The following is a 26962-nucleotide window of genomic DNA, read 5'->3' on the forward strand; positions in this document are numbered from 1 at the left end:
TGTGTGTAGCGGTCTGTATGTACTGTGTGTGTGTAGCGGTCTGTATGTACTGATAGTGTGTGTAGCGATACATATGTACTGTGTGTGTGTAGCGGTCTGTATGTACTGATAGTGTGTAGCGGTCTGTATATGTACTGATACATGCACAATGTATAGTTATGTATTGATGTTTCTTACAAGATATTTATCTAAACTATTGAATATTTTCTGCATGAAGAAAAAAATAAATAGAATATGATAAATCAAACATCAGTTAACGATATGAAAAGAAGTTAATGAATTATTCAAGCAGGTGTTTAGCGCTAATCTTTAACAATGATTACTCATAACTGATCGCAGCAAATGTCGAGATGAAGCACCTAGTTGACGTATTATAACATTTATATTATATATATTTCTATACATGTACATACCGTTGAACTATTTAAATTAATATTTTTTGAAAGCCTATTTTTAATCAATACCTTAATACTTTTATGTATTTTGTTTTTTGTTCAAGAATGCCGTTTGATTATGAGTATCATTTTGTTTCTATCATATTGTTTTAGAAAGTCGTTTATTTCAATGACTTGCTCAAGAATATGTGCATTGCATTCTGGGTCCAAGCTTTTTGAAAAATTCCTCGGATGTTGGCTCAATAATAAAATAAACTGGAATCGAGAAACTGCATGTTTTACAGCTCCAAATATGTTCAGTCTAAACAAAACATTAGTACAAGTATTGAGTGTATCTTTCTCGGGGATCAATTCATTGGAAATGTTATTACTCCACTTCCATTTACTACTGCCATATAAAAAAGTGGGAGAATTGTACAAGTTGAAGTGTTTGTAGATGCCCCATGCCACTATTGCATTTATGTCACAAATTGCAGATTCACATCGATTGGCATTAAATTATATTGCTGTTATGTGTTATATATAAAAAAAATTAAATCTGAATACTGTTGAAAACACCCCCCCCCCCCCCCCCCCCCCATAAATATGAATAAAAAACCAACCAAACTTGCAATTAAACTTAAATTAACATAAAGTGTACAAAACACTGTCTGGTCTCATATATTTAAATATCTATTTTGTAAATTTTGTAAGGATATTTCAATGAAGGAAATATAAATCATTATCAATGCTCAGTTAAATAGAAAAAATGTTTCGATAACCCACTATCTGATCAATCACGGAATAAGTCTTCTGATATCGATGCAGAGTGGTCTGGAGTTTCTTTGAATTTTCACAGTTAATAATTCTGATACTTTATAGTTCAAAATCATATCTCGGGTGCAATATGAAAGTTTCCTTCTAATCTTGCGCACACGTTCCTTTTCATTTTGTCCACATCAGAAAGATCAATCCTTTTAATTTGGAGAATGACAATGCAAAGACAAAAGACTGAACAGTGAACAAACAATGAACGCTTTGTGAATGTTGATGAATGCAAAACTGTGAACTGAGAACGAACGGTGAACAAATGGAGAATGCATGGTGAGCTAATGGTGAATGAACAGGAAAATGGTAAAGTAGAACGTTTCAGGGACTGTACCAAAATGCATTGCAGGTATTAATTATTTCCATCTCGGCTTTTCAATGTAAAAATTGATGTCATACACAATTTATTGTACATCAGTCAAGACTTTAGGATGCAAAAAGTCATATTTTAAAATTATTTAGAGGCTGGTGTAAATTTAGACTTAATACAGTTAGCATCATTCAATTGCATATTTGTTTCAGGGTATTCATACAATGACTGCTCTAAAAATAGAAACCAACCTTGAGATTTGTTAATCTTTGATATGCATTTAACAGTTTGCCCTTGTTTTGACAATTATGCTCATGGTGAAAATTAGAAACGATAAATCTCAAAAGCTGAAAATGGTGGTGAATACAGATATTGAGGTGTGATTTTGGTGATGTTTTGCACTGTGATGTGTATGTGATGCATTATAAGCTTGAGTGAGCCTAGACCTGAATTGCGTTTAAAAAACCCAACTTTTTAAAAGATACTCCAATCCTTATCAAGGTTCGGTAACTCGCACTGCATTTGGAAATAGTTATTCATAAATTTTGGCATTTATATGGGGGGAGGGACTCTTTTTCATTTGAAATTTAGGTGAAGGACATTCTTGGGTGCAGTTTCAGTGATGCTGTAGAAGATAGCAGACCTCGATCTTCAGAAACTTGTTGAGCATCACAATATTGACTCATTTTATATTCACTACACTTTTACTTTGAAATACAATATAAATGTAGGAAACCAAATGCAAAATTTAAAAGAAAACATTTACATACTCTTTTCCTTGACAATCGTATTATTTCTAAAAGCCTGTTTAAAGGAATATCTGTTTCAAATACCTACAGTGGGCACATCAGAGAAGGAGTTTTAATGGTATCCATGACTTATTTATATACAGAGAATTTTCAGGGCAAGCCAAGGGTTATGAAGTGAACATCAATACTCTGTCTCCAACTTTTTGGGAAGATATTGAAGTTTAGATAAAATGTTTTTCATATATTTGTTGTATTACTGGATGCAATGCATTTTTTTTGTTTTTAAATCAATTCAACCATAAAAATATTATTTATACAGTAAACAAGTCAACAGACACTGTATAAAAAATATAAACTGATGAAACTTGAGACTTATTTTTGTGTCCTATTTTTCACTGTTTAGCTAATGATCAACAATCTCATAAGATCACCTGGACACAATGGTATATAATGTACAAATCATTATTTGAATATCATAAACTACAGAAAAACTGGACAATAAAGGGGAAAATACCTTTTCTGGTCACCTGATGGACAGAGTACCTAAATTTCTGATGTGAAGCATTATGACACAGCTCGTTATTGATGTTTATAGAGAACATTATTTAAAATCATCGCAGAAGTAGAAAGAATTGGTTCTTGGTTCATTCATTCAAAAAAATTGTGTGACTTTTTTTCCCTGCTAGCTATACCACAAGTACACACTACCGGTAATCAGTTGTATGACATTACTGCTGTGTTTTAGAAATTTGCTGGACATTAAAAATTTGCAAACTGCATTAAAATACTTCATAAGATTTCAGAACATTGTATCGAATTTTGATAGTTTTGACACCCCAATTATAAACTGTGTCTGTGTTACAGCCCAGAGTCCAGTGTTTTCCCATGTGTCTGACACTCTGGTGGGACTGCAATCCATCCGTGCACTGGGAATGAACCAGAAGTTTCTGCTGGATTTCAACCGATTCCAAAATAAGCACACCATAGCATCCTTCGTATTCCTGGCGTCGTACCGGTGGTTTAGTCTGCGTTCGCTTTTCTTTCTCGATGTCTACTTCATTCTTGTCGTGTTTCTGTCACTGGCCCTCAGAGACTGTAAGATTTTTCTATTTTTCCCCCAATGTATACACACCAGTCATGAAAAATATTAGGAGACTTTTAATGAATGAATTTGGGTAAATGACAGAAAATTTATTGGAAAAAAGAGCAATAAAAAATTTTGAGTTAGGGCATTTTTTTCAGTTTGGTCGCAATGGAGAAACAAATTATGCTTAGGTCTAATGTTTTTTCTATCTTCAGATATTGGGTTGTCCGGGGGATTGTTTGGAATGGCCATAAATTACTTGTTGTCTATGGCTGATCCATTTGAATACCTAATGAGGGTATCAACTACACTAAACACACAGGTATTGATCTTGTAGAAACATATCCATTCACCTCTCTCCTTTTATCTACTGCTTGCAATGTTCAGTTTCTTGGACCTACATAAATAGATATTAGCTTCAAAGATTCAAGTCCTTTATCATTGATTTCAAACTAATGTAGTCGTTTGAATATGGACTCAAGTGATGGACAAGCAAATGGGGAAATTTCTACATAGCATTGTTGATAAATCCGGAAGAGACATTATAGAGTTACACTTTTCAAATATGCTTGATCACATTGTAGATGACTTCAGTGGAGAGGATAATGTCGTACACAAAGGTAGAACAGGAGGCCCCCAAAGTGTCTGGAACTCCACCCGCCCCCTCCTGGCCCCTTCATGGAGAGATTCGGCTGGTCAATGTGGGGCTACAATATTCCTCCAATACTGACCAAGTCCTCCATGATATTTCCTGTCACATCCACTCCCAGGAGAAGGTAGGAAAGTCTGGTGAAGGCCAAGTCCATTGAAAGTACTTTTAAAAGTTCAATTCATTTCACTTTATAGCCATTACCATGAAAAAGTGAGTATAATGAACAGTGATCAATCTCATAATTTCTATAAAGAATACAGAACTAAGAGTTGGGCAAATACGGACCCCTGGATATACCAGAGGTGGGATCAGGTGTCTAGGGGAAGTAAGCATCCCCTGTCGACCTGTCACACCCGATGTGAGCCCTATATATTGATCAGGTAAACAAGAGTAATCCACAGTCAAAATTAGTGTGTAAGGATGACCTAACAAATGGTATAAAACACGTCAGACAGCATTCAACCTAAAGACAGGTTGTACTTGTAAATTAGATTGTGATAACGACCATAGAATTTGTGAAATGCTGACTTTAAATGAGACTGTTGAAACTCCTGTAACATCAACTTATATGTCAGTAACCTTCTTCAATTTGAAAATTAATCATATGCAGAATTTCCTCTCACAAATCAAATTAGCTGAGAGATGATTGATTGTTTGCTGTTTTCCACCACACTCAACAATTTTTCAGTTATCTTGTTGCACCCAGTTTTTATTGGTGGAAGAGAGAACCCAGATACAATGTACCTGGGAAGAGGCCACCGACCTTCCAAAAGTAAAGTGGAAATCTTTCTCACTTACCGGCGCGAGCGGGATTCGAACCTGCGCCGAAGTTGAGAGACAAACACCATATCTTGAATTATAATCATGAAAAATTAACAATGAATTACAAGTAGAAAACAACATCCAATTTGTGTTATATGCATGCATGAGTTTGTAATCCTGATGTGTGATGTATGGGATGCAGGCTTTTGAGACCTGTTGTAATCCTGATGTGTGGTGTATGGGATGCAGGCTTTTGAGACCTGCTGTAATCCTGATGTGTGGTGTATGGGATGCAGGCTTTTGAGACCTGTTGTAATCCTGATGTGTGATGTATGGGATGCAGGCTTTTGAGACCTGTTGTAATCCTGATGTGTGGTGTATGGGATGCAGGCTTTTGAGACCTGTTGTAATCCTGATGTGTGATGTATGAGATGCAGGCTTTTGAGACCTGTTGTAATCCTGATGTGTGGTGTATGGGATGCAGGCTTTTGAGACCTGTTGTAATCCTGATGTGTGGTGTATGAGATGCAGGCTTTTGAGACCTGTTGTAATCCTGATGTGTGGTGTATGGGATGCAGGCTTTTGAGACCTGTTGTAATCCTGATGTGTGATGTATGAGATGCAGGCTTTTGAGACCTGTTGTAATCCTGATGTGTGGTGTATGGGATGCAGGCTTTTGAGACCTGTTGTAATCCTGATGTGTGGTGTATGAGATGCAGGCTTTTGAGACCTGTTGTAATCCTGATGTGTGATGTATGGGATGCAGGCTTTTGAGACCTGTTGTAATCCTGATGTGTGATGTATGGGATGCAGGCTTTTGAGACCTGTTGTAATCCTGATGTGTGATGTATGGGATGTAGGCTTTTGAGTGTGGGTTTTAATCAAGTTCTCTAATGGAGATCTAAATGATATTCCTTTATGATATGGCACTAGATTGGAATTGTGGGAAGGACGGGAGCAGGAAAGAGCTCGTTACTGGCAGCTCTGCTGAGGCTAGCAGAACCAACCGGAGAAATCCAGATTGATGGCATCAATGTGATGAAGATAGGCCTCCATGAACTTCGGAATAAAATATCAGTCATACCACAGGTAATAATTGTCATGTCATTTGGAATCATGTAGGTATTCACCTTCAAAGGCACAAATGTATTAAGCTACTGTAAATGTACTTTTTTCCACGGGTTCATAAGTCCGCGGAATCACCATTTCTGTTTATTCCGCGAGTAGAAAATTGGGCGGATTTCTTAGATTGCCACTTTAAAATGTCTTTCATTTACTTTAAGTACGCTGGGATAAATTTCCGCGGAAAATTTGTGACCGCGTACATAGCGTAAATTAATACCGCGCGGAAAAAAGTACTTCTACAGTATTTTGTAATAATTTTTTATGCAGTTTAAATTACATAAATGACACTAAATGACACTAAGAGAGACTAAGAGAGCTCATCATTTGTTTTCTCTAGTTTCTGTGAGATCAGATGGAATGTATTTTTAGCTCACCTGAACCGAAGGTTCAAGTGAGCTATTCTGATCACATTTTGTTCGGCGTCCGTCTGTCTGTCTGTCCGTAAACTTTTCACATTTTCGACTTCTTCTCCAGAACCACTGGGCCAATTTCAACCTAACTTGGCCAAAAGCATCCTTGGGTGAAGGGCTTTCAAGTTTGTTCAAATGAAGGGCCATGTCCCTTTCAAAGGGGAGATAATCACAAAAATGCAAAAATAGGATGGGGTCATTTAAAAATCTTCTTCTCAAGAACCACTGGGCCAGAAGAGCTGAAATTTACCTGAAAGCTTCCTGACATATTGCAGATTCAAGTTTGTTCAAATCATGGCCCCCAGTGGTAGGATGGGGCCACAAGGGGGGATCAAAGTTTTACATACAAATATATAGGGAAAAACTTTTAAAAATCTTCTTCTCAAGAACCACTAAGCCAGAAAAGCTGAGATTTACATGAAAGCTTCCTGACATAATGCAGATTCAAGTTTGTTCAAATCATGGGCCCCTGGGGTTGGATGGGGCCACAATAGGGGATCAAAGTTTTACATACAAATATATAGGAAAAATCTTTAAAAATCTTCTTCTCAAGAACCACTAAGCCAGAAAAGCTGATTTTTACATGAAAACTTTCTGACATAGTGCAGATTCAAGTTTGTTCAAATCATGGCCCCCGGGGATAAGATGGGGCCCCAAGGGGTGGATCAAAGTTTTACACACAAATATATAGGGAAAAACTTTAAAAATCTTCTTCTCAAGAACCACTAAGCCAGAAAAGCTGAGATTTACATGAAAGCTTCCTGACATAATGCAGATTCAAGTTTGTTCAAATCATGGGTGCCTGGGGTTGGATGGGGCCACAATAGGGGATCAAAGTTTTACATACAAATATATAGGAAAAATCTTTAAAAATCTTCTTCTCAAGAACCACTGAGCCAGAAAAGCTGATTTTTACATGAAAACTTTCTGACATAGTGCAGATTCAAGTTTGTTCAAATCATGGCCCCCCGGGGATAAGATGGGGCCCCAAGGGGGGATCAAAGTTTTACACACAGATATATAGGGAAAATCTTTAAAAATCTTCTTCTCAAGAATAGCAAAGCTGTGATTAATCATATTTATATGGAAGCATCTTCAGGTAGTGTAAATTCAAGTTTGTTCAAGTCATGCCCCCAGGGGGTAGGGAAGGGCCACAATAGGGGTTCAAAGTTTGACATTGAAATATTAAAAAAAATATATGTTCAAAAATCTTCATCTCAAGAAGAGCATAGTAATGATTAGTCATTTTAATGTAAAAGCATTATCAGGTAGTGCAGATTAAAATTTGTGGAATTCATGGTCCCCTGGCGAAGGTTGGGGCCACATGGAAGATCGATTTTTTTTTTTGATTTTTTTTTTTTTTTTACATGGGAATATATAAGGAGGAGTGTTTAAGAAATTTTACATGGGAATATATAGGAAAAAATGTAGATAAATTTTCAATTTTTTCTGCTCATGTTAATTTTGCATCCAAATAAATCTAGTGATATAATTTCATTTTTGTCTTCATTTATAAGTTAAGAAGAAGAAAACTCACCGTCGATTCCTTTTGAACAACTTGGTGAATATCATTAATCTTGGCACCAAAAATCTTTGACTGAAGGGCATTCAATTGTTATAATTACACACTTAATGCACATATTTACAACGTGTATGACCCCCTATTGATTTTCTGGTCACACCTGCCATGTTGGGTTTAAAACATAAACACTCTTTTCTCAGGTGAGCGATGTGGCCCATGGGCCTCTTGTTTTTTTTATAGGATCCCATTTTGTTTAGTGGTACATTGAGGAAAAATTTAGATCCATTTGAGGAATACTTGGATGACCAGTTATGGGATTCGTTAGAACAGGTAAATTCTAGAGTATGGATTGGAGTTAATGTTACGGAATTCATTAAAACAGGTAAATTCTAGAGTGTGGATTGGAGTTAATGTTATGGGATTCATTAGGACAGGTAAATTCTAGAGTATGGACGAGTTAATGTTATGGGATTCATTAGAACAGGTAAATTCTAGAGTATGGATTGGAGTTGTTGTATAAATTTTGAAGGATCACTGCTGTAATACAAGGCTGGGGTGTGACAAAGAAAACATTTTATTTCCTCCTCAAATCTAATACAGATTTTTCTCCAAGGGTCTTTTAAAATCATTTTTGACTCCATCTCAGTATTAGATTGGCTGACAAAAATTAAGTTTTAATTAAGATGTAAGACTTGAGAACAATTCAGGCTCTTAATAACCTCTACTATCCATTTATGAAAGAAACACTTATCAAAATGTTTGTAAATGATTTTTTTTATTTGATTTTTTTTTTTTTTTGCCACTGTGATCTTTTTTATAGTAGGGAAATTTTGATGCTTTTAATTAAGTTTAAGAAATTCAAAATTCTACATTTGAATACATTTTGATAAAATTGTAAATTCTACAGGTGCAGCTCAAAATTAAGGTACAGAGTGAGAGTGAGGGCCTCTATATGGAGATGTCAGAGGGCGGTCAGAACCTGAGTGTAGGTCAGAGACAGCTGGTGTGTCTGGCTCGGGCCATCCTCAGACAGAACAAGATACTGATACTGGACGAGGCCACGGCCAATGTCGATCACAAGTAGGTCAAATGTGATGGTCAGTAGTAAGTAAACTTTGATAGATTTGTCAATTAAAAGTAGGTCATTAGCAAATAAAGTGTGATAGAATGCCACAGGACTCTTTGAATTCGAACCTTTTAAAATGAGTGGTGTGACATCATCATTTTCAACTATACTGACATCACGAGTAATGACATGTCCAGCTGGACTATAGTTGTCAGAACAAGAACATGGATTTTGTATGAGGTGGTCTATATCTAGGCACTGTAAAAGTTTATTTGTAATTAAAAAGTTGGATGCGATTGTAGAAGTATATTTGTAGGAAATACAGGGTGTAGAATTGAACTGAAATATGATTGAATACAAGACTAAACATTTTTATGATCAAGATTGTTGCTCAATATATTGACGGCATCTAGTATTCTTCAGTTTCGGTAAATTTTACGAAATTTCAAACATTGATGTGCCCAGTACCTATTCTTAATCAGGGTGATCTTTAAATATACTTAATTCCTTGCATAAGAATGTGTTATGTAATCTCTAAAAAGCTTTAAAATGTGTCAATTTTACCAAGTTTGATGCAAGTCTTCTGCAGAGCAAGTTACACAATATCTGACCAGTAATTATATAGATCATGTTATAATTTCTCTGCAAAATACTTTCTAGTGGACAAGACTCGCAGTGTAAGACGAGGCTGTGCCAAGTCCTAAACAACGAATCGTGTTCCTTTCTTGAAATTTCCCTATCCCACATGAGTACATGATGATCGATTGTTTTTTCTCACATTTTATCCAGTTTACTGCATAATTGTAGTGATTTTAGAAAATTCAAAATTATCAAAATCCAAGATTGAACTTTAAGTGCAAAAACTTATAAGGGAGTCAGCAAGAGCATACCCGAAAATGGTTTCAACTTTATGTGTAAAGTGAAAACCCAAGGCTCTCCCGAGAAACCTACATCAAATAAAAATTTGAAGAAAAAAAATATATTAGCTCACCTTGCAATGTTAATCATAGAAGATATACGACATTGTAATCAGTGATGTAGCAGTGTGATATTAATAGAATCCTTCATTAGTACGAGTGTGGGATAGGGAAATTCCACCGAGGGGACACGATTTGCAGTCTAGGCCGAGGCTTTGCCGAGTCCTAGACAGCAAATATTGTCCCAGAGGTGGAATTTCCCTATCCCATATGAGTAAATAATGAAGGATTATTTTTCTCACATTTTATCCAAAGTTAATTATATAAATTTAAGAGCTTCGGGAAAATCAAAAATGATCAAAATCTTCATTTGAACTTCAATGCAAAAACAAGTTTGACAGCCAGAAAGAGCATACCCGAAAATTGTTTACACTGTAAGTATAAACTAAAAACCCAAGGCTGTCCACCAGGAAACTATCAAATTGAAATTTAAAGAAAACAATGCAAAATATTTTACTTCACTGTGCAAAAATATATGATGTCAATAAAATGATAAAAAAGTGTGAGACAGAAAAATCTCACATTGGTAAAGTCGATCTCACACTGGTGATAATATGAGAAATATAGGTAATGTTAGTCTCACACTGGTGATTATGTGACAAATCTTTTGTCTACAGCTTTGAAATGCATCTGATTTTCTGTTACTAGCACAGACACCTTAATTCAGGAGACCATTAGAAGCAGATTCCACAACTGCACTGTCCTAACAGTGGCCCACAGAATCCATACCATCATGGACTCTGACAGAGTTATGGTACGTACACACACAGATCTATACCATCATGGACTCTGACAGAGTTATGGTACGTACACACACAGATCTATATCATCATGGACTCTGACAGAGATATGGTACGTACACACACAGATCTATATCATCATGGACTCTGAGAGTTATGGTACGTACACACACACATTTATACCATCATGGACTCTGACAGAGTTATGGTACGTACACACACAGATCTATACCATCATGGACTCTGACAGAGTTATGGTACGTACACACACAGATTTATATCATCATGGACTCTGAGAGTTATGGTACGTACACACACAGATTTATATCATCATGGACTCTGACAGAGTTATGGTACGTACACACACAGATTTATATCATCATGGACTCTGACAGAGTTATGGTACGTACACACAGATCTATACCATCATGGACTCTGACAGAGTTATAGTACGTACACACACAGAATCCATACCATCATGGACTCTGACAGAGTTATGGTACGTACACACAGATCTATACCATCATGGATAACATCATGGACTCTGACAGAGTTATGGTACGTACACACACAGATCTATATCATCATGGACTCTGACAGAGTTATGGTACGTGCACACACAGATCTATATCATCATGGACTCTGACAGAGTTATGGTACGTGCACACACAGATCTATACCATCATGGACTCTGACAGAGTTATGGTACGTACACACACAGATTTATATCATCATGGACTCTGACAGAGTTATGGTACGTGCACACACAGATCTATACCATCATGGACTCTGACAGAGTTATGGTACGTACACACACAGATTTATATCATCATGGACTCTGACAGAGTTATGGTACGTGCACACACAGATCTATACCATCATGGACTCTGACAGAGTTATGGTACGTACACACACAGATTTATATCATCATGGACTCTGACAGAGTTATGGTACGTACACACACAGATCTATACCATCATGGACTCTTGACAGAGTTATGGTACGTACACACACAGATCTATACCATCATGGATAACATCATGGACTCTGACAGAGTTATGGTACGTACACACACAGATCTATACCATCTTGGACTCTGACAGAGTTATGGTACGTACACACACAGATCTATACCATCATGGACTCTGAGAGTTATGGTACGTACACACACACATTTATACCATCATGGACTCTGACAGAGTTATGGTACGTACACACACAGATCTATATCATCATGGACTCTGACAGAGTTATGGTACGTACACACACAGATCTATATCATCATGGACTCTGACAGAGTTATGGTACGTGCACACACAGATTATACCATCATGGACTCTGACAGAGTTATGGTACGTACACACACAGATCTATATCATCATGGACTCTGACAGAGTTATGGTACGTACACACACAGATCTATATCATCATGGACTCTGACAGAGTTATGGTACGTACACACACAGATCTATACCATCATGGACTCTGACAGAGTTATGGTACGTACACACACAGATTATACCATCATGGACTCTGACAGAGTTATGGTACGTACACACACAGATTATACCATCATGGACTCTGACAGAGTTATGGTACGTACACACACAGAATCCATACCATCATGGACTCTGAGAGTTATGGTACGTACACACACAGATCTATACCATCATGGACTCCTACTGTTATGGTTGGTGCACAAGAAAGATCCATATTATTTTGGACTATTTTTCATAAATCCATTAAAACTACTGTGTATATATAACTTTGTTTATTTTTTATTTATTTTCTTTACTCTCTCATTCCAGGTGTTGGATCAAGGAAATCTGGTTGAATTTAACACACCTTTCAAGCTACTTCAGAATGAAAATGGTTTCTTCAAAAATTTGGTTCAGCAAACTGGAAAGGCGCAAGCAAAGCATTTACTAGCATTAGCTGAAAAACATCACAAGGAGCAATCTTGATCTATGTAGATAGTTAGATGAAGTATGAAATTTTCTAAAATGTTGCACTGTTTTGTTTTTTGTTTTCTCTTGGTTTTTAAATTTGTGTAGAACTAAATGTATTTAGGCCAACATTTTTTTTTCTTCTGTTTGACGGATTTTTTCTTCCTCAAAACTGATTTTGGGGATAGAGATATAAGTCTTAAATCCGTGCAGTTTGTTACATTGATAAACTGAAAAATTGTGATAAAAAATTACATTTTAAATTCAGAGAGGAAACTGTCATCCTGATAAGAGTGGTAGGACCCACAATCTTTATTTTCTGTTTAAAGTGCCAGTGGGATGAAATGAAATGAAAATAAATGTACCCAATTCAAGTTTTATTTTTATCTCTTCTGCCAACAGCTCATTGATGATCATTGAAAAGAAAAAAAATTGAAGTCTACACAAACTTTTTTAACTAGAATTTGAAAGGCAACTTTCTGTTCGTTGAGGTCAATTTACTCATCCATTAAAAAAAAGGGGGTATTAAACCTCGGAGAAGATATCAAATACACCAAGACATGTGTACAGCAAGCAAGTTTATAATAAATTCCCACTTACAGTGAAGTGATTTAATTTCTTGTATTTTTTTTTTGAAATACATATCAGGAACTTGTTGGAGATAACGAATTATGCTTTTAATGAATCAAAATTGTTTGTTCCCAGCATTTTGCTATAAGCATGTTTTACTGTAGTGCGTCCTATTTGCAACTCGTGCACGAAGCTGCCAACTGTTACGACTACACTGTAAAAGTGCAAAATGACCAAAGAAGAGAGACGAAAATTTACGAAAGTTCACTGCACTACTTCTAAGGTGTCTAATTTTCTAAATCTTTGAACAGCTTGATTAGCAAATGGTGTTTTGTTTATTGACATTTTCAAATTTCCGCTTTGGATGTCCCAGTAATATTTCATAGCATGACCTTTTTAAAGTTTGTAGAAATGTACATTAAGAACTTTTAGACTGTTACTTTCAGAGTGTTTCTCTTGATGTTTAGAAGATATGGGTACATGTATACTATGAAGATTTTTTTGTCCGTCAATATGTTGTAGAATATTTAGGGTGAATTGCCCCCATTCCAGTATTCTATAGGTGAAGTGGTACTTATTGCTCCATTTCAATATGTATTCCTATATAGGTGTAGTGATATTTTTCATATAGGTATAGTGGTACAGTCAACTCTCGATAAACCGCTACCTTTTGTTCTTATGAAATTATGGCATTATAACTAATTTGGCGATGAATTGAATTACTGCCATCTTGAAGAAATAGAGTTACCGTTCTTTTATATGTAAGAGTTATATTTCCTCTATTTACAATACTTATGTAAGTGAGCGATCGGGTAACATTCGGTAAAGCAATCCTGTATCGTCTATGTTATAAATATCTTTCAAATCATAATTTTTCATTACTTCTATTGCCTCTTTCTGGCCATCAGTAATCAAACTCGCATCAATTCCAGCACTTTCACCGCTTATAATTCTGGAAGAAATTCCATGACGTTGTTTGAAACGAGTTAGCCACTCTTCAGAATATTTGAAATTGGATATTCCTAGCTCTGCACCATACTGTTTTCCGTTTTCATTATCATATCCCCGGTAACAGGAATGTTTTTTGTCCTGACTTGCGTAAACCATATAAACAACGCCTTTTCTAAGTCAGTATTGAGTGCACTGCGGTGCCGTTTCCTGGCAGGCGAACCTTCAGAGATTGGGTCAGGGTCAGCAAGAATTGCATCCTTTGCTGCTAAGATGTCGTCCACTCTCCTTCTTTTTATAGACTTTTGAAAAATGATTTGCAATATCTTGATGAGTACATTTTGGATGATGTCCTTGGTACGTAATGATTTGCTTTTTCTCATCGAAATTTAACGGGACTCTTTTTCGTGGCGAAGCCATAACTAAATTGAAATGAGTTTCAATGATGTATAAACAACTTGACTACAGTTTATCTGGAGTAATTTTCTTGTTTATTCAATACAGCAATTACTGGGATCCTTCTGTCCAGGTGTACGCCGGAGAGCGATAATGACCAATTTACGGCTTCACTGACCACGTTCACCTGTGGCGGTTTATCAAGATAATTAACACGTTGAAATAGACTTTTGTAATGAAAACACTGTGGCAAATGGTGATAGTGAATTTGGCGTTTTAACGAGAGTTTTAAGTAACAGGAAAAATGTTCCTAGAAAAATGCGGCGTTAAAACGAAAATGGCGATAATTCTCGAGTTACCTGTACTTGTTCCCCCATTTCAAGGTATATTTCTGCATAAATATAGTGGTATATATCTATTAAGAAAGCTCCAGCTCTTCGTTTTCTCCTGCACTCTGAAACTGATACTTCCAAAATCAATTCTAATCGATCAAAATTCACAAGAAAATCATTCCATGTCTTTCTGTCTTTTATTATGTTTTTACTTATAACTTGATAAGGGGTGACTATTTACATTAAATACTATATCACTCAGCTATAACAATACACAACAGGTCAGTCTGAATACCAGCCTGGGCTACAAACATCCTCTTCCTATACTAGTAACCAACAATACTTACAGACATACCAACAGTATTTAGGTACTGATCAGCTATAAGACCTGCAAGTTTTACAACTTGTGTGGTGTAAACATAGATTTGCTTGATGAATTTAATACAAGATACCATTTCATTTTAAAATCACTAATGAGTAGAAATAATAACTAATGATAACATTGAATATTTGAGATAGACTGCATGTAATGGTAATACTGGTGCTATGGTTTTAAGATAAGATGATGTTGGCATAATTAGGGAATAGAGTGAGAATTTGACACTTCATATTGATATAACGATTCTAGTGTGCTGCTACTTTGTATAAATTATTTCCTATGTACAATCTAAGTAACAGCCGCTGACCTGGTCAGCCTACAGAACATAGTGTCCACAGCAACGTCCGCTCTACATGACACAAAAGGCAAAATGTTGCAACTATTGAATTACGGCAACTTTGCTATACATTAAATAAATTACAACTGGTCATGTTCTAAAATGGTGTAACTACTTGTATCATAGCACTTGTATATATATAAAAAGATCTCTATAAATTAAAAACAATAGGTTTTTCATTCCTTGTACAATACACACCAGAGAAAACATTTGGCACAGTGATAACCAAATCTGTTCTCTTTACATATGTCATGTTACAAATCTGACAGCTCAGAATTTTCTATATCTGATGTGTCAAAATATGGCATAAATTAATTGTTGACATCTTGTAAGAATAATCTGTATTAATATGAAATATAAAACAAACTAACAAAAAAATGGATGCATTTTCTTCAACCTAACATGGGGTCAAGGAAAAACTTTGTGGAATAAATAATCATACAACCAATTGACTTTCATTCTATGGTCACACTGTAACAGTCATTAATAACCTGCAACACATTATCCCCCCAGAGTCTGGGACTGGTCAGATTAACAAACATAGCAAATTAACAATACATACACACAGCCGTCATAATCTTATAAATGAACAAGTGCCCTGGATCTGTTGAGCTACAACTTGCCTATCTTTGTGGCATTTATTGTGTTGCAACTCGCCTGTCCTTATGGCATGTAATAATTGCCGTAACACCTCATTGTAAAACTTGAATGAAACAATACAAAATGATGATGATGTGCATTGGCGTATAGCAATATATAGTCTGATATAGCCCTGTATGATAATTACAATTGTTCTTGTGAGTCTGACCACTTTGTACACTGTATGTACGCAATCAGCAGAGTTCTGCTCACAGCACCACTTGGTATCTCTCAGTCCTTATTAGCTGTCAAATTCCAGTCGTTTTTTGTTCCCGCCACGAGGTTTAATTTTTTCCGATATCTGCCACAAACTTTCTTCACTGAGATAGTCATCAAAGTTATTGAAACAGTTTATCAGTTTTTCATTTCTTTTGATCTGGTAATTGCTGCAAAATCAAAGAGTTCCATGCCCATTAATTCTTTTAGTGGTGTTCACACAATTACTTGCATCTTTAGCATTTATTGATGACAATGTTTTATAATGTTCTTTAATCGCATCTAATATCTATAATCTCGGAATTAAAATTTCATAAAAATTACCATTTTTTGAACCTCCTCATATTGTCTAGAATATTAAACTGTTGCCATCGCTTAGCAAAGTTAATGCTCCCATCAGGCAGTAAATCTTGGTTACCAATATTGATGAAGGTCAAATCTTGTAGAATCAGACCTCTGAAAAAAGCAATTAAACATGTACAGTATTATTTACTGTGCCTAAATCGCATTGTTAAATTCATAGTGTCTCAACCACATTCCATTAAGGAGGATAACACACCAGAAAAATTTGATATGTAAGAAAAGTGGAGGATGTGTACAATAATATCTTTGAAATTGAAAACTTTCAAATTTACTTTATCTAATAAAAAATGCAGTTTTAGTAGGAAGTAATTTGGAAAAAATTATAAAAACCCTGCTGGCCTTGAACTTGTGATCTACAGATCAGGAGTCGACACATTAACCGACTGAACTACCCAGCTGGGCAATCAAATTTAAAAGGAATACACAAATATTGCTGATATTTGTATTTTCATTTATGTTTTAAAAGGAAGTCAGCCATTATGATGATGTAGTATACCTCCTTAAATTCTTTGTGTCACAAATACATTCCATTAAATTCATTGTGTCTTAAACACATTCCATTCAATTCAAGGATAAATGCTAAAAACAGAAATAACAATGCATGGATAGGTATATATATCTATTGTAAACATTATGAATACAATATATTAGGAAATTGAAGGAAATAGACTTTCAAGATGGTAAGATTTCGGGGTTTCCTGTATAACCAAGTATTTCCTTCTCTTGTTATTGTATTTAATAGTTTTAGTAAACATTTCAGTGGTTAAGAATTTGCAGAAGGAGCGAAACAACCACACCCACTTCATAACCCTAAAATTTTACCTAATATCATCTAACTTGCACGTACATGTACTTAGACCATAACACACTTTTTCATCCAATCAGCATTGGCCAAATTTTCTCTACTGTATGTTTGTTTCATAGTTAGCTGTTAATCAAATTGTGAAATTGCCACATAATAGACTAGATTGTTTTTATGAAAAACTAATGTCTCCCCAGCTGTGCTCCAAATGAAACCTCCTCCCCTTAATGTACTGCATGGTATGGAGGAGAAAGCATGAGCAGGAACATAAACATTATGAACTCCCATAACCACATAGGAGAAATGTTCACAAACTATTTTACACCCTCCACTCCTCAGATCCACTATAACTTCAAGGAAAACAATTGGATCCTCCTGTCCCTACATTATGCACATCTGCTAATGGCATTGAAGTATTGTACAAAATTTCAAGTCTATCGGATAAGCCATATAGGAGGAAAAGCATTCACAAGGTATTTTAATATCCTCCATCCCTCTTGGATCCACTATATCTTTTAGGAAAATAATTGGATCCTCCCATCCCACAAACAAGCACATCTACAAACGGCAATGAAGCATTGTACAAAGTTTCAAATCTATCTGATAAGTCACGTAGGAGAAGTGTTAAGAAAGCTATTTTACATCATCTACCCCCTCTTAGATCCACTATAACTTTTAAGAAAATAATTGAATCCTCCTGTCCTGACAATATGCACATCCACAAACGACAATGAAGCATTGTACAAAGTTTCAAATCTCTCAGATAAGCCATATAGGAGAAGTGTTCACAAGCTATTTTATTTACACCCTCCACCCAAGCCATACAGGAGGAGAAGTGTTCACAAGCTATTTTATTTACATCCTCCACCCCTCTTAGATCCACTAAACTTTAAGGAAAATAATTGGATCCTCCCATCCTTACAATATGCGCATCTACAAATGGCAATGAAGCATTGTATAAAGTTTCAAGTCTATTCGATAACTCATATAGGTGGAGAAGCGTTCACAAGGTTTTGTGACAGACAGACGGACAGAAAGTACAAAAACAATATGTCTTCCTCTGGAAGATGGGAGACATAAAAATTTAGTCAAAGCTGATTAGAGTAAAATGTGGGTTAGGATGTAATCACAATTCAATATTTACAAAGTTTGGAGATATATTTTTGGTGATGATTGTTCACTTGATACGAAAACCTGCAAAAGTAATTAGCCAATAAAGTGCACCGCCACAGCACATGATACGCCCGTCACATATTGTTAACATGAACATATCACCATGAAGAGATAGGTATGCATGGAACCAAATGTCAACCTTCCTTTAAGAATCTTACCCACTTTATGGCCTCATGTGACATTGCTTCAAATATTGATAATGTAAGCTTAATGATTTTTAAAAGGATATAAAAACATTTTCCCAAATGTTTTCAATGAAATGATTAAAGTGCAAGATAGCCCTTTATCCAAGCAAACAACTTACAATAAATGGGAGTACTCAAAAAGGTTGATTTATTCAACATATCAAAAAATACATATATCAGTATCTGCCTTTGTCAAATCTTCAAGTATAAAAGTAAAATATGCATGGTGATGTCAATATAAATAAATATAGATTAAAAACGGTTATTTCAAACACTGGTGCATCTCCTATGGTGTAGTTATTAATTAGAAAAAAATAATACATCATATATTTCTCAACTGGTTGTGTTAGACTTGAGAAATGCACATCTGCAGCTTTGCTCATTGTATTTTAAGGAATGAAGAACAATGCACAGCGTAATAAAATATCAAACATTAGTCAATATGTTTATTCTTAGACTGTAAAACTGTCATCTTAGTGAGACATGACAATCTGCACCTTGTTGTTGAGATATAAAATAAAAATATATTTTACAATATCATATTAATTCTTAAACTTTATACCAAATTAACTTTCAAAGTAATGGCTACCAATTAGAACTGTTCTAAAATTTGACAGATCAATTAGAAGGCCAGATTCCTCTGCCCAATTCCTGATTGCAAGAGATATAGATAGCACCTCCTTGATCAGATTGCTGTAACAGAAATCTTCTAAACTCATTAATTAATCTGTAATTTGACAGAATGCAATTTTTCTGTTAGCAAAATGCCTCCTGAATTGCTTGATAATTACACCCATGGGACAAGGGAAATTTCTCTTGTTACTGACACAAAAGAAATAATTTGTTTGTTATATACTGCTGTATAGTACAGTGTATATAATGAAGAATGTGTAGTTTCTTGAATTAACATTTTTTAATATGGTTATTGCAATACTATTTCATCTGTTCAGATTTACACAAATGCCCAATCTGCAGCTTTGTTCATTGTATATCTTTTTTCTGAACAATGCCACAGCCATAACAAAACATCAAAATACTAATCATTAAAATAGGCCTTTATACATATTGCAACCATTTGTTGTCTTAGTGAGAAATGATACTCTGCATATAGGTTGCTGAGAAAAAAAATTAAAAATTATATAGTACAATGTCAAATTAATTTTGAAAATAAAGACTAACCACAACAAACAAATTCACTTTCACAAATAATTTCTGGTATATCTGCAATTAAGAGGCTAAGATCTCTCTGCCCAATTCCCTAGAGATAAAGATAACACCTGCTTGATCATGTTGATCAGAGATGCTCTACACAAAACTCATTAATTAGTCTTGTCAAAATGCCCTTTGCATGCTACTCCCATGGGACAAGTGGAATTTCTCATGTTATTGTTAGAAACAAAGGAAACATTACATAGGCTAAAAAAAGCTGTACAGTATATCATAAAAAAAATATGTGTTTTCTTGATGTAACATTTTTGAATGAGGTTTTCTACAAAACTCTTATATGAGTAGGGATTGTACCAATTATAACATACTTTTTTCAAAAAATCACTTCAACTAAATGTCACAGTGACCTTAAAGTACAGTGCGACACACCTTCTACCTAAGATGCATAAGTTGACCAAGTTTCATGATTCTAGATCAAATAGTTTTCAAGTTATGAGCCGGACAGGGTTTTACCATATTTGGCCATATCTTCTTAATTAAAAGTCACAGCGACCTGGTTTTAATGTGCGACACACCTTCTACCCAAGATGTATCAACTGACAAAGTTTGATTATTCTAGGCCTTATAGTATTTAAGTTATGAGCCGGACACGAAAAAGCTAACAGATGGACGGACGGACAGATGGACGGACATGAAGGCCATAACATAATACGGCCCGTCTTAAGACGGGCGTATAAAAATAGATATATCAGGGGGAGAATTCTGTTTGCAACCTTAGAATGTCAAATTTTGTTTAACAACTACAAATGACATCAATATTTACCAATGCTACTAATTTACACTGCAATGTGCTGAATTTGATGACAGACTTACATGTATGGTATGCAGGGAGGTTCTGTTTCCGCGAGGGCCTGACGATATGCTCTAAATGACCCAGAACTGTCAATCAGCTGACAAAACTCTTTTAATGCCTGGAAAAAACACCATGAGAATCAATAGTCTGTCATTAAAAAACCTTCATTGTATTTTATTCCTTGATAAATGCAAAAGACATTACAATTTGTCATATATAAAAAAAAAACTTTATTTTTAACAAGATCGATATTAAATTACAAAAGAAAAATATCAGGAGTGCATATCTGAAAACAGTTTGCATGCGGTAATTTGCATAATCAGTTTCACTTCTAATGTCAGGAGCTTGGCAAAATAAAGCACTTAAAACAAAATTTATGGGCAGATTAAGAAAATCACTGCAGATGATAAAATACTCATTTTTGACATCAAATTACAATATATGACAAACAAGAGGCCCACAGGCCTTATCGGTCACCTGAATACTAGTGAAAAATATCATTACTTACATGGGTTATGAAATCTAGAAAAAAAAATTCTGCTCTGAATATCTAAGCTAAATTCTAATGTTTAGCAACAGTATAAAACAAGATGTGTTCTTGAAACTTCACTGCCCTCAAAAGTGCATACATTGATGAAAGGCTTTGAATAATAGGTGTATTAACATTAAGGTTAATCGATCCTCGTGTGATGTCATAGCTTTTTGCAAAAATCTTTATCAAATTAAACTTTGCGCATGAAAGAAATATATCTTCAGAGGAATTTTATTTACTACATAAAATAAAAAAAATTGGTAAATTATTGATATTGAAAAAGTGTATATTTTCTATAGATAATCATTTCTTTATAATTAAAAACATGTTGTCAAGGGCAATAACTCCTATGCTGGTATTTCTTCTACTGCATGTCTATCATGCATGATTTCCTTAATATCCACAATTAATTTATACATATTTATGAATTAACAGTTTTCTTAAACTGTTGACATTTAAAATTTGTCATTTCAATAAGATTTTATCTATTTTAATTATTCTGTACAACGAAAATGTGTGATTTTCTGATGTTAAAATATACTTCCGTTTTTTTTTATGTCTGACATTTTAAAAAATGTGGCAACATACACATTTTCTATGGTTATTGTTTAAATTCAACTATATTGAATGGAAAGTAATACAGTTTTTGCACTTTTAACCATTATTATTGATAAGTCACATGAGGATCGATAGACCTTAAAACATCAAAATGTATGACTAATTTGGACTCATCCTTAAGTCATAACCCTGGGTTATGAAATTCACCATTTCTTGTACATGCTTTTCTGCTATTTCTAAATATGCACTTAGATTTTATACAATATCAGCAAATTTACACATAAATACTATATATACTAAGTTTGGCCCCACCCTGGGGTCAAAAGCCTTACTCTGGGGAAAATCAAATTTACAATTTTGGTATAAGACCACCTGCTCTATCCATTTAGTTTAAAGAAAATGTTGTGTTTTTTTTTTGTGTTTTACACATAAACACTATATAACAAGTTTGGCCCCACACTGGGGTCAGAACCCCTACCCCGGGGATCATGAAATTTACAGTTGTGGTAGAGTCTTTCCTGCTCTACATTACTATGCATTTAGTTTTTCTTACATGTGTGTGGTCATTGAGAAGAAGATTTTTGAAAAATTTTCATTTTGGGGCAGTTTTTGCCCTGCCCCATAGGCCCCAGGGGTGCAGGAATCCCGGAATTTACGATTTATGTTCCCTTTGTTCCAAATATGTTTCATACAAAATTTGAAAAGAATTGGAATGAAAGTTATCAAGAAGTTAAAAATGTTTATTGTTCACACATTTCATAACTGACCATTTTGGCCCCACCCTGATACCAAAACCTCTACCCCTGGGATCATCAAATTTACAATTGTGGTTAAGGACTACCTGTTCTTTCTAAATATCTATTTACTTTCAATTTAGTATCAATAGCATTAAAGAAGATGTTATTTAAGTACGTGTTTTACACATAAACACTATATAACAAGTTTGGCCCCGCCCTGGAGTCAGAACCCCTACCCCGGGGATCATGAAATTTACAATTTTATTAGATGCCTTCCTTCTCTATATTACTATGCATTTAGTTTTTCTTATATTTGTGTGGTTCTTGAGAAGAAGATTTTTGAAAATTTGTCATTTTTGGGCAGTTTTTGCCCCACCCCTAAGGCCCCAGGGGTGCAGGAATCCTGAAATTTACAATTTATGTTCCCCTTGTTCTAAATATGTTTCATACAAAATTTGAAAAGAATTGGAATGACAGTTATCAAGAAGAAGTTAAAAATGTCTATTATTCAAACATTTAATAACTGACCATTTTTGCCCCACCCTGATACCAAAACTCCTACCCCTGGAATAATCAAATTTACAATTTCGGTAAAGGACTACCTGTTGTTCCTAAATATCTATTTACTTTCAATTTAGTATCAATAGCATTAAAGAAGATGTAATTTAAGTGTTTTCCACATAAACACTATATAACAAGTTTGGCCCCGCCCTGGGGTCAGAACCCCTACCCCGGGGATCATGAAATTTACAATTTTGGTAGAGGCCTTCCTGCTCTACATCACCATGCATTTAGTTTTTCTTACATGTGTGTGGTTCTTGAGAAGAAGATTTTTGAAAATTGGTCAATTTTGGGCAGTTTTTGCCCCGCCCCTAGGACCCCAGGGGTGCTGGAGTCCTGAAATTTACAATTTATGTCCCCCTTGTCCCAATGATGCTTCATACCAAATTTGAAAAGAATTGGACTGGTAGTTATTAAGAAGAAATTAAAAATGTTCAATTGTTAACGCACGACGGATGACGACGGACGAAAACCAATTGCAATAGGTCACCTGAGTAGACCTAAAAATTGATGTCAAATACAGTTGGTCTCATTAAAGATTTTTTGATTTTCTACATCTTGAGCCCTTACCATATGTAGCTCACTGCAGTAAGAATAAGATCCTGAGCCCTTACCGTATATAGATAGTTCACTGCAGTAAGAATAAGATCCTGAGCCCTTACTGTATATAGTTCACTGCAGTAAGAATAAGATCCTGAGCCCTTACTGTATATAGTTCACTGCAGTAAGAATAAGATCCTGAGCCCTTATCGTATATAGATAGTTCACTGCAGTAAGAATAAGATCCTGAGCCCTTACTGTATATAGTTCACTGCAGTAAGAATAAGATCCTGAGCCCTTACTGTATATAGTTCACTGCAGTAAGAATAAGATCCTGAGCCCTTACTGTATATAGTTCACTGCAGTAAGAATAAGATCCTGAGCCCTTACTGTATATAGTTCACTGCAGTAAGAATAAGATCCTGAGCCCTTACTGTATATAGTTCACTGTAGTAAGAATAAGATCCTGAGCCCTTGCTGTATATAGTTCACTGCAGTAAGAATAAGATCCTGAGCCATTACCGTATATAGTTCAGCTGCAGTAAGGATAAGATCTTGAGACACGTACCTCTAAATTTTGCCTGGGCCATTCCAGTCTTCTGATTGGAGCAGAATCCACTGCTGACAGAATAGCAAGATACGAGTTGAAGTTGTTTAACTTCCGTAAATGCTGAAATAAAGAATATATTACATTCAAAGTTTCAGTAATTCTGGTTTTATTTAGTGGTCAGTTTTGTGTGCATGCCTTTTGTTTTACAGGTAAGGGTCAATAAAACAGTCTTTATACATGCAATACCTTCATGATTTTGATGAACTTGAAGAAATATTTCTCTCTGTCCTTGGCTTCATCATGTGTTAGAATCTGGGTTCGACACCTAAGGAATGGTTTTAGAATATATTATTTCTGTTGTATACAGGTAGTTCCTATTTTGAATTATTTAGACAGGTACTTTGTTTCACATCTGTTTAAATCATCATATAAGGAAATTTATTGTCACAAACAATGTGCCTCCTATAACCACAAGAATATTGTGTTGAATACAATTCATGGTATCATGGTTGTTCATTATAACTGCTCTGTATCTTATTGTGTATAGTTACTGTACATTAATTTAATGACACTTTCTGAGAAGGTCTCGCGGAAGAATAACCATTACAAATTCCCTTCTTTATATAAAGCATTATTACAAAATGACACTGATGAAATAGATATGGTTACCAGTATGACATTTTGTTGAAATGCTCGGTGAACTCTGTCAGATTAGGACTAAGTTCTTCCGATTGTTCTCTTGCCCACAGTGAAACTTCGTGAATCTGTCATAGAAAAATTCGGGGTTATTTTATTCTGGGTCTATCACCTACTCCAGCTCTATAACACACTGTACAATACATATTGTGTTTGCTAACATTTTTACCTCTATTTTTTGGAACAGCTCTGCATCTAGAAGGGTCATTTGTTCTGCAATGTCATGTGACTTGTAAAACAGAAAATCTGATGGACTGAAAAAAGAACGAGGGAATGAAATACTGTATACAGCCTTATCTTTTAATGCAGTTTTAATTTTGCTATATTCTCTGTAGACCAAAAGCACGAGATTTAAATTGCAGTGAATATTAACCTTGGCGTGACATATACATCACAATAGAAAGGAAATGAGAACTGAATTCAAGACTGTATTATAACAGATTTATACAAGAACCTTAAAAGAATCAGGAGTGAATTTAAAGCTGGACACCATATTTAAGTTACAATATTTTTCTCAGATACAAACCTGGTCTTCAGCGTTATGGAGGATGTAAATGTCATAGAAGAAAATGGATCAGGGGTGGGTTTTATGCTTTCACACTTTTCTATGACTTTCTTCCTCAGTACTTTTGCTAGCATAAGATCTCCCTGACACAAAAGCTCAAAAACAAGCTTCATCATTTTCTCTATGGTTGACTGGTCCATCTCCTTTCGACTGAAACAAAATGGACATGATGAGGATTGCAAAACATGGAACAGATTGACTGACAGCGATTCTTTGTGCTCCTAGCCATGGTGAGGTCATTATCAAACAATATCCGAACTGTTTATTGCCTCCAACTAGACAACATGAGATGTGCCGATACTTCATATCGTACCTAAACTTTATACGGCTTTAGAAATAATATCAAGACTTCTACGGATAAATGACCAAGAAGAGAGTATTTGAGTTTAGATCAGGACACAACCTTGTTTCTCAAGACATGAAATTCTTGGAGATTTCAGTAAGTCCTTGCTAAATGTACCTCAGTTCATCAATGACCCTGATAAGAAGAGAGAAGGTATTCCGGCCGACTTTTTTCTTTCTCTCGCTGGCATGGTGGAATTTGTGGAAGCGATACAGGAGTTTGTCGATCAGGTCGTGTGGTGGGATGAACGTTCTGTAGGTGGTCAAGAAAGCCTCCTGATACATGAACTCTACAAAAGGTCAATTGATTATCAGGTTTACTAGCACACTTGCAGAAAATACACCTACTGTTTACGCATAAGTATATCCCTTTTCTGATTCTCTGTATAATGAAGTTTTAAAGCAAAACAAATCAAAATGCTTACTTATGATGACCTATGAATCAATTTACTGTGTAACAGGTATTTTCTGCAGTTATCAAATTAATTAAATGTGTGAAGTGTAACAGTTTTATATGCTGTGAATTGAAATTTTAAATTTGGACAATAGAAAATCACATGTTTTGCACAAACAGATGGCATCTATAATAATAGGAGACAAAATCAAGAGGCTTTGTTGTAACTAGGGCTCTATCTTGACCACAATTAAGAATACAGATTTCATTCAATTTACTTGTAAAGCTGAGAGTGTACCATCATGCTGGCATACCATAAGCATACTAGCATGTTATGACACAGTTACAAGAGGACTAGCAGGCCGTGGCAATAAGGCAGATAGTCAGACCAGCACACAGCTGTTACTACACAGTAGTAGACAATTAAAGGGGATTGCAGAGGATGTGAAAAGGAACAAAGCTTTAGGACTGTGCTAGCAGTTTTTCACTGGTGTTACACTTTATCAGGTCATTTTGGCCCCTTGTAAATATTGGCTTTTAAACAGATGACAAAAATTTGGCATGATTAGAAGTGCCAAAATT

General features: G+C 35.3%; 2 protein-coding genes across 17 annotated transcripts in view; one reads left to right on the plus strand and one right to left on the minus strand.

Annotated features, from left to right (window-relative positions):
• Positions 1-12919, plus strand: part of LOC125681646 (ATP-binding cassette sub-family C member 4-like) — a 58652-nt gene extending 45733 nt beyond the window's left edge. For all 7 annotated transcript variants that reach the window (XM_056155193.1, XM_048921809.2, XM_048921812.2 and 4 more), the window contains 8 exons: positions 3126-3356; positions 3561-3667; positions 3930-4121; positions 5693-5848; positions 8057-8146; positions 8724-8896; positions 10508-10613; positions 12408-12919. In XM_056155193.1, the coding sequence (XP_056011168.1) occupies positions 3126-3356; positions 3561-3667; positions 3930-4121; positions 5693-5848; positions 8057-8146; positions 8724-8896; positions 10508-10613; positions 12408-12563 (1211 nt within the window). In that variant the 3' untranslated portion in view covers positions 12564-12919. The remainder of the gene's footprint in view (positions 1-3125; positions 3357-3560; positions 3668-3929; positions 4122-5692; positions 5849-8056; positions 8147-8723; positions 8897-10507; positions 10614-12407) is intronic.
• A 2055-nt stretch (positions 12920-14974) lies between these two features.
• The window catches only part of LOC125681650 (rap guanine nucleotide exchange factor 1-like), a 50448-nt gene continuing 38460 nt past the window's right edge, over positions 14975-26962 (minus strand). For all 10 annotated transcript variants that reach the window (XM_056155196.1, XM_048921820.2, XM_048921822.2 and 7 more), the window contains 9 exons: positions 26105-26276; positions 25606-25794; positions 25249-25333; positions 25053-25147; positions 24630-24708; positions 24402-24503; positions 20926-21023; positions 16687-16818; positions 14975-16532 (listed from right to left, as the gene is read on the minus strand). In XM_056155196.1, the coding sequence (XP_056011171.1) occupies positions 16388-16532; positions 16687-16818; positions 20926-21023; positions 24402-24503; positions 24630-24708; positions 25053-25147; positions 25249-25333; positions 25606-25794; positions 26105-26276 (1097 nt within the window). In that variant the 3' untranslated portion in view covers positions 14975-16387. The remainder of the gene's footprint in view (positions 16533-16686; positions 16819-20925; positions 21024-24401; positions 24504-24629; positions 24709-25052; positions 25148-25248; positions 25334-25605; positions 25795-26104; positions 26277-26962) is intronic.

This window comes from Ostrea edulis, chromosome 2, assembly GCF_947568905.1.
Source record: "Ostrea edulis chromosome 2, xbOstEdul1.1, whole genome shotgun sequence".
Classification (NCBI taxonomy): Eukaryota; Metazoa; Mollusca; class Bivalvia; order Ostreida; family Ostreidae; genus Ostrea; species Ostrea edulis.